Below are 9326 nucleotides of genomic sequence, written 5' to 3' on the forward strand. Positions count from 1 at the left end.
TCCGTTTTACCTGTCCGTCAAACTTTTCTGCAAACTCCGTGCTCGTACCGGTACCGTGCGATCGTGCACGTATATTTGATTATTGCTATGTTATATTATGTTATGCACAAATAAAAAAGAGCGAGTTAATGAATAAATCAATCAATGACGCATGTATAAAATATTCTCTGCATGAAATTTTATTTTCTTAGTATATTTTAGAATTACTTTAACAATTTTTATACGGTGTTTTTTACTTTATACACTCCGAATAACGCTGTGATATGTGTTACGGACTAAAGTTGTCCTTCCTAAAATAGTATAGACTTGGCAAAGCTGGGTTATTGGTTGGTTTCTTGCCTTGTTATATGGCCATATATTGTTATCTATGCTTATCCTATTTGTTATAATGGGACAAAAAACAGGTCACCTAATTTTAAGTTTCAACGTAAATCAGTTTTGCAACTTTCGCAATCACTTCGATTTGATATTTTGCTGTTGATTTGGCGAGAGGAATGTTCAGCGAATCTATTTTTATTCAATATTTTAGGCACTCTCGAATCAGGTATCCGGAACGTTCACCTGCATGGCTGACTAACCTTCTCTGGAAAGAAGGAGCTACTTTTATTTTAACTCAATGGTATTGTTAATTCGTGTTTCCCAATGATCTTGTGTATGCTTTTTGTATATCTTATGTTTTGTCATTACTTCACGAAAATATAAACTAACATTCAAACATAACACGGGTGCAAGTTTCGCTCAGCCAATTCCTTGTCATAGAATTATCATTTAGTAATTATCAGACCGTAAATTAATATGTGTTCTTGTTTTGTTTATGTTGCTATGCCGAGACAGAAGCTGTGACGCGGCTGAAAGTATTATCGACCGTTTGTCGACCGCTAGCCCTGTACCGGTAGTCTGCTTTTCCTTTCCGGCTCTTTGATTGTTTTAACATTCCTCGGTTCATTCTGAAAGCAGGAAATACCGTTGCAGAGTCATGGGGTGTTTATTCTCAAAGAAGAGCAATTCGCAGCCTGAAACGGAGGCACCAAAAAAAGAGTACAGTTGGGACAAGCGTACACAAATTAAAGTTGAGGACTTCGCGTTAGACGGGCTACAAGACAAAACTGTGGTTAGACTTCCAGGAAGCATTGATGGTCAACAATTTATAATTCAAAACTGCACAAATTGCAAAATATTTTTGTTGGATTATACTGCTACAGTCACAATTGACAAATGCATTGATTGTCAGATTGTGTTGGGGCCGATTAAAGGATCACTTTTTTTTAGGAACTGTAAAAATTGCAAGTAAGTATGATTTTCTTCATTGCATTTCTGAATTACATTCATTCTTAGACTCATAACCCAGATATTTGAATGATACTTCAACAAAAGATGAAATGTGGAGGTGATATCTTAAAAATCCAATTATATTTTGATACTCTAGTTGACAAGGCATAACTATTTTTGTATATGTCACTCCTAATCCCCACCTGACTATGCCATCCAAAATTGTCTCAATAACATCATAGAGCTTGCCAAAATATAAGTTAACTATGATCGCCTGAAATGACATCTGTGCAGACCAGATGATAACGAACTCACAAACCCCATTGATCTTATCGTATCTCATATCGGTATCGTTATGACGAGAAAACAAGAGGGTATAACTAGCTTGCGTGATTATGGGTTATCGTCAGTGCTTTTGGATTACCGTACGTTTATTTGGCGGGCCTTATACCTTATTACGTCACTGTGACATCATATTGGCATAATTTTTGGATGACATTGTCAGATGGGGGTTAGGAATAACATACGTAGAAATTATTTAGCTACCTATACCAGAAGTACTTGTGTTACTATACTATACCAGACCTGGTTCTTGTATAGCCTACTAAGACAGTAATATACTATACTATACCAGACCTGGTTCTTGTATAGCCTACTAAGACAGTAATATACCGGTAGTAAGTAATCTTCTACCATAAATTGCTCACAATTGAATTACTGATTTAAAAAGAGGAAACAGTGGTACTCCCGTAGAGTGTGTACCAGGTTAGGGTTCGGCCATAGTTTTATTCTGATTTTAGATCTATTACGAGTTCAGGAACTGTCTGTGTTAGTCAAGTGAATATACCCCATGTAAATTAGGTGAACAGAATTAGATACCTCCATATTGGTACACACACTTCTGTAGCGCCGAAACGGTTGTGTATAGATTAGTGTTGGGGGCCATTGGCTATGGGTTGACTGAAACTCGATAGGACTGAAATATGAGTGCCATTTAACAGTGAGGAGATAGAACATGGTCATACCAACAAGATTTTAATGAATAGGATATTGTTTCAGTTTACAAAATAAAAACACATCTGAAAAAAATCAAACAAAACATGACATTCAGATAAATGAAAATTGTGAATTTTGAGAGCAACAATCAGCGATGGTCTAAATTGCATATTGGTATGGTATATTCTGATACATGATTCATCAAATGTTATTCATATTTCTAACAGGTGCTTATGTGCTTGTCAACAGTTTCGTACAAGAGATTGCTCCAGGATGGATATATTTTTATTTTGCATGACACAACCTATTATCGAAGCATCCAACAGGATGAAGTTTGGGTGTTATCAACTATCCCACGCAGGATTGGAAAAACAATTTGCAGATGCTGGATTAGAAATCATGAACAACACTTGGAACAGTATATATGATTTCACTCCAAACCCAGAAGAAGGAGCCAATTGGAGTCTCATACCGGAAGAGACAAATATTGATCAGCTGTTGACTTTCACCACAGAGAGAATGGAAAATGAAGATGGCAATGATAGCCTGAACAAGAGTTGTTTACCTGAAGATATGACACTTTCTTCCAATTCAGAATGTAGTATTGTTCCAATGACATCAGGTGAACGTGGTAGTACATCTGCAGAATCATGTCTGGCTTTATTTTTTCACCATGACCGAGCAATTCAGACTTCAATGAGTGTTATTCGTCAGCTTCAGCAAAGTCAAATCACACTTGTCAGATCTAAACAGATTCCTATTCCTCAAGAAACTGCTTCAGATATGTTTGACAAATCAACACAATCAAAACTTCTAAAAGCCACGAATCAAGGCAATGTAATTGGGCTTGAATTCAATGGCCCGGATTGTTTAGAAAAGTGTCATGAAGCTACCAACTCCCTTGCTGAGGGGCTTCTTACATTTGTAACAGACTCAAATCATCATATTGAACGTTTTTTCACTTGCCTGGATATGCAAATGTAATTGACCTTAATACGCTTTGGCATTAAATCTTATTGTTCAATATCATCTGTTGCAAAATTCTTTAAATATACCTAATTGAGTGTCTGTCTTAAAGTTAAATGCAAAATCTGTCATAAAATTGATTTGTATATTTAAGATGGAATGCGAAATTTCATGACAATGTGGGGGACGCATTTAATTCTTGTACCTAGAACTGTTGAAATTATGTTTTTGTCGTGTATATTGTGCATGAAATGGTTTTGCCAACATCTCATAGGCTATACTAATTTAACTGCAGTGATTTATGGGTTTATTACACAAATTTCTTTTGTAATCATTGTTTTATGATTTGTTCAGACACATTTAAAAATGATTAAGACTTGCCAGCTTTTAGTTCATAATTATTATTCTTGTGTCAGATCAATTTATTTATGACACAAACATATGTGTCGATAGGATTAAATAGTGGCCTCATTTGCATATTTAGGTAATGCTCTTTAGCAGGTGATCAGTATTAATCAATAATTTTTGAAAATAGGTTTGCTGGCTGTTATGTTCATGATGTAACAATAGTAAACTAAAGTATTAATGTTTCAGTCAATTGTCAAACTGTGCAAAGTGTATCAATTATAATATGGGTTAATATTAATCATGCTTATTAATAGCATCACGGCACTTGTTTTAAGATATGTTACAGCTCAAATTTCAAGATATGTCACATTTTACCCTGTTTTTGTATAATGCAATATTATTGATAATTTGACATCCTCATACAAGCACTGTTGCTGAGAGATCTATCTTATCAATGTAACGAAACCTGTTAAATGACAGATGTGCTGCAAAAACAGAGCTTTCAGTTTTGATCTGCACTGCTACCATTCATATAATCTTGATATTTTAATTTTATACTGCACTGTTATTGTATTGTACTAAACAATTGTTTTGATACTGAACATATAAAACAACTAATTGTATGAAGTTGTGATTTTATTTATAGCCCCAATTGAATTTGGACCTGCATTCCCTTTTTTGTAAATATACATTGAGCCAAATCTTGGATCTTGATCCAAGACCTTCTAAAATATTACCCGATTCAATGGGGCTGCCGACAATCCCCCGCATCAGTTGCCAAAATTAAAACTACATATGTGTGATATCATCAGTGGTCATGACTTTATTGTAACTGAACTAGTTCTTGAAACAAAATGGTACCGGTACTCATGGAGTGTGTGTACCAGGTTAGGGTTGGGCCATAATTTCATTCTGATTTTTCCTATTTTCCAGTCCCTTTATACAACTTGATGTAAAGTAGGCAACAAAATTAAGTACCTCCATATTGCCATTGGTACACACACTACTTAAGCGCCAAAAAATAGTGTCTGTACCAATGTTATTAGGCTTTTTGCTGCTCCAGCATTTCAAATCAGATGATCTAATTGCCATGAACAGGACCATGATTCTACCGAATTCGACAGAAGCGTCCAATTTTCAGACCAGATTAACTTAATTGTCAGACCCTGGACTTCATGGTGTTGGCACGAGCGCCAACGTCAAGATGGTCAAAAATCACATGACAACAAAAGCCCAAATAACTTGGCGCGGCGATGTGGCTCAACGGGCTAAGCGTTAGGAATACGCTCGCCACCGCACCTCTAACTACTCTACGTGGGTTCGCAGGTTCGAATCCCATGCAGGGATGGTTATGTGCGAGAGGATTGCTGGACTCCTCGCCGTCGTTGGGTGGTTCACGTAACCGCTGGTCGGTTACGGCTTCCTCCACCACCAAGTCCATGCTTCCGAAAACAAACAATACAGTAAAACTAATCCCATACCGGTACCCGACTTGGAATGGTAACCGGACGAGAGGCCGTGGTTCGCCATATGGATAAGCCGTCTTATCGGCTTTCCTCTCTCCCGGGATAAATATGTAAATCCTATCCTAACTTTTGAATGCTGATGTATTGACATACCGTAAATCCTCGCTTTAACGCCCGATCTTGATTAATGTATCTTCAGCCTAAACGTTAACATTCCAATTCTTGGTTACGATGCAAATTTCTACATCGTGAGAATAATATTCAACTGCTAGAATATAGTTGTTTCTATTATAATAGAAAAAATCAGCACCAATTCGTGACCATGGTCTCGTTAGAAATTCTGTTCCTCTCATTGGTTTGATTCGATCTCGTCTATATTTCTCACAAAGCTTACAGTTTCTCACAACTTTTTTTACGAGACAGTCCTGGCCACCAAACAGAATTATTCGAATGTTCACGCGATATACTCACACCTTGATGTGCATCATGTAAATATCTCAATATGTCTGTTCGGAGTATTTCTGGAATCACGAGCCTGTTTCCCTTCATCAAAAGACCACCATGAATGCTGAAGTTTGCTCGCTCGTTCCCATAATTATTCACAGGACCGTATAATTGCTTATTGTTTCCCGGCCATCCAAATTTAACATTGTGCATCACCACAACTTTTATGATGTCGTCTTTTTTCGATTCACGTCTAATTTCATCCAATCTGGAGTTTGAAGCAGGTAAGTTAATCATTATGGATTGAACATAACAGTCCGTATCAGCTAACAACTGATCATCTTTGTCCAACTTTCGGATAGGTCCTCGGGACAACGCATCAGCAGTGTATAGCATTTTACCCGGAACGTGCACAATTGTAAAATCATATCTACTTGCATAAGCGACAGGTCTAAGCTCTCATGAAGATTACTTTTGAAGCATAACAGCTCCAAGTCCGTATCCGCTTGAGTCAGCAGATACAAAGGTTTCCAACTCTGGTTTCTACATTGCAAGTATTGGATCTGACGTTAGTTTTCCTTTACTTTCTCAAATGCTTTTTCCTGTATTGGGCCCCATTACAAAGCATTATTTTTCTTCATAAGGGCACGTAAAGGTTTTGTATGTTCTGACAAATCAGGAGTAAATTTTATCAACTGATTCGCAAAAATCGCCTGAGCGCTGAAACACCAGTAGGAGTGGGTAAACATTCAAGTTTCGTAGCATGGAACACGCACTTATCAATGTTTAGCGTCATACTCTCTTCTTGGAGTCGATCCAGAAGTTGTTTAGAATATTTATCATGCTTCACAGCGTCGGTACTCAAAATTATGTCATCCATGTGACAAGTCGTATTGAAAAATCCTTCCAAAATGTGGTTCATTCGTTTTTGGTACAATTCTGGGGCGGATGAAATCCCATAAGCAGTGTTCCCTCTAAGGTGTGCGCGTGTGCGCGCGCACACAGCTTTCAGAGGGTGCGCACACGCATAGATTTACTGCGCACAGACCTATTTCGATGTAATGTAACAATGTTCTCGGTTGGCAGGTTGAGAAAGTTTGTTGTTGGCTCACCCATTACCCGGTTAGAACGCCAAAATTTCTTCATTGATTTTTTCACAAATATTAGTCATTTCCAAAAAAGTGCGCACACACCAAAATTTCTGCGCACACATACTACAAAAAATTAGAGGGAACATTGCCCATAAGGTAGCCCCCGGAACAAGAATATCCCAAATGGTGTAATAAACGTTGTCAGTTTACGACTTTCTGGGTCAAGCTCGATTTGGTAAAATCCGGAATTCGCATCCAACTGAACCTTTCGCCATACTCTCCAAAGTGTGTTCTACAGTGGGCATTGTGTAAATTTCACGTTTTACCGCAGGGGTGGGCAACATACGGCCCGCGGGCCGCGTCCGGCCCGCGGCGAGATTTTGACCGGCCCGCTGACTGTATCCAACCACACTCTGTAATGTGGTCCGACGCATCATTCATGAAAGTTGCCGATCGTTCTACTCTCACCGCATTGTCAGTGCGAGCTGGTGAAATAAACAATTGCCTTGGTGCAGGGGTTCTCAAACTTTTGGTGTTGCGGAGCCCTTGAAAAGGTTGACTATTATTCACGGAGCCCCAAAATAAATGTTAAAATTGTTACTTTCAGATTAATATTCCTGAGCAAGTTGAAAGTACTTTACTTAATTTGAATGCTGAACCTTTTTTTATAGGGTTAATACAAGTCATACATAAATCTAAATTTCAAACATAAATTATATATACTAAAGCTGTTAATTTGACACTTGACATACATATTAATAAATTAGGGGTCGAATCTTTTTTCTTTTGAAATTTTTGGAAAACTTAAAAGGTCGCTAATAACGTGCGCGATTGCATTTTGTTACAATCGCCGTTTTTTTCGTCAGCATGGCGTGTTTTTGAACCTTTTAACATCTACACGCCGGTGTTTATTCTGCCTAAATCAAAATTTTCCCTCGGCATGTACATGTATTGTTACACAATGACGGCGTTATTTGCTTTTTTGTTTTCGTGGGGAATTATGAGTTCAATGTGAAAAACATGTTACCATATTATAGTCATCGGTGACGAAATGCTAAAAATAATAATTAATAAAGAGGTAAATCCGCAACTCAAATTTCTTGATTGAAAAGTGGCATTCTAAAATAATAAAACTGAAACTTAAAATGAAAGATCACACGTTTGGTTTTAGCAGACATTATGAATCCCAAAATTTGGTGTTAGGTTTTCATCGTAGTAACTGCGAAATCGAAACACAGTCAATTGTGCGCGCGATGTACTTTTTTCCCCATTATGAAACTAACGACGGAGCCGCACGCAATGAATTGTGCGCGCTCCGCGATGTACCTTTTTTTTCATTCTGAAACTACCGACGGAGCCGAATGCAATAAAATAAATTTCAATTGTTCGTATTTTGCCCAGACATTGTGATTTTTTAAACGGCGATATCTTGCATAAAAATAATCTCAACTGCGAAAGAAGAAATCGAGTTTGACAAATCCCAAGATCGCAAAAATACGACTCCAATTTATTTATAGTTGACAGTTTATCACATATTTTATGCTATTTTAGATTAGTATTCTTTCATTTTAGTAATCCTAATAGTAATCTCGAATCAAACGTGAGTAACGATGAGCACAATTACATTATGACGACGAGACACGTTAAATGCTCGCATCGGTCATGGATTAAATATTTTACGCAACAGAAATCTCGTTAACCGTTTTTTTAATCGCGAAGAATGTCGCGCGGAAATTTCCGATTCCAATTTTGAACCACCTCCCTCTTAAGAATCCTGACTGCGCTCCTGCTTATAAATAATGTCATTTTTCAATTCCGCCTCTTTACCATATTTCGATGCTATATTGTTGTCAGATTTTATCAAAGCTGTTATTGCTTTTTTGAACAGTTACAAAACTAGTCGGTATTTTGAAAAGTAATCCAATAGCTCGGGAGCCCCTGTGTTTGCCTCACGGAGCCCTGGGGCTTCGTACAGAGCACTTTGAGAACAAACTAACTATGCCTTAGTGAACAAACTATTGCGTTATCACTCTTGTTTAAACAAACAATATAAGGTCAGAGCAGAGAGCGTCGTAAACATTCCCCACTACTGTTATCAGTAATATTTGGATCTTAAATATAAAAAGATTTTAGAAATTAGATTTTATATTAGGTTTCATTAACCATGGAATATCCCAAGAAACGCAAAGTTGACAGAGAATGTCGAGCATTTAACAAAGATTGGATACCGAAGTTTTTTTTGTAATAATCCGGCCCGCCGAGGGCTTTATTTTTTCACATCTGGCCCGCCGACTAGAGAAGTTGCCCACCCCTGTTTTACCGCTTCATTAAGCTTGGTCAAATTGACGCACATTCTAATTTCACCACTGGGTTTTGATACGACTACAATCGGCGCGCACCACTCACTTGCTTCAGTGACGTTTTACTTCACCAAGCGGTTTATTTCAGCCTCCACTTTACCTAGTAGGGGTATCGAAATTCTACGAGGTGTTGTCACACAAAAGGGCTTCGCTTTATCTTTCAAACGAATTGTATGTTCACCTTCCAATTTACCCAGTCAATTGAATAATTTGGGATATGCTTTCAACACATTCTCCTGAGGGCGGAGTGAAGGTACATTTTCTTGTGAGTCTTTCTTGCACTCAACTATTTTTACAGTATATGTACCTTTGACCTCATGTATCAAACCCAATTTCTGTATGGCTGGTATCCCCAATAGGAGTTTCGATGCTTTTCGCACCACATA

General features: G+C 37.7%; 1 protein-coding gene across 1 annotated transcript; it reads left to right on the forward strand.

The window, feature by feature from the left end:
• The first annotated feature begins 625 nt into the window (after nucleotides 1–625).
• Nucleotides 626–4202, forward strand: LOC120328450 (protein XRP2-like). Its single transcript, XM_039394940.2, has 2 exons — nucleotides 626–1287; nucleotides 2493–4202. Exons 1-2 carry the CDS (start codon nucleotides 977–979, stop codon nucleotides 3247–3249), a joined length of 1068 nt encoding a protein of 355 aa, XP_039250874.1. The 5' UTR covers nucleotides 626–976; the 3' UTR covers nucleotides 3250–4202.
• The last annotated feature ends 5124 nt before the right edge of the window (nucleotides 4203–9326 follow it).

This window comes from Styela clava, chromosome 7 (genome assembly GCF_964204865.1).
Source record: "Styela clava chromosome 7, kaStyClav1.hap1.2, whole genome shotgun sequence".
In the NCBI taxonomy this organism is placed as follows: Eukaryota; Metazoa; Chordata; class Ascidiacea; order Stolidobranchia; family Styelidae; genus Styela; species Styela clava.

Excerpts from the sequence above, each read along its gene's own strand:
- LOC120328450 (XM_039394940.2), top strand. The coding sequence starts at position 977 with ATGGGGTGTTTATTCTCAAAGAAGAGCAATTCGCAGCCTGAAACGGAG. Across the intron at positions 1,288-2,492 it reads AGGAACTGTAAAAATTGCAA|GTGCTTATGTGCTTGTCAAC; the intron begins GTAAGTATGATT and ends TATTTCTAACAG.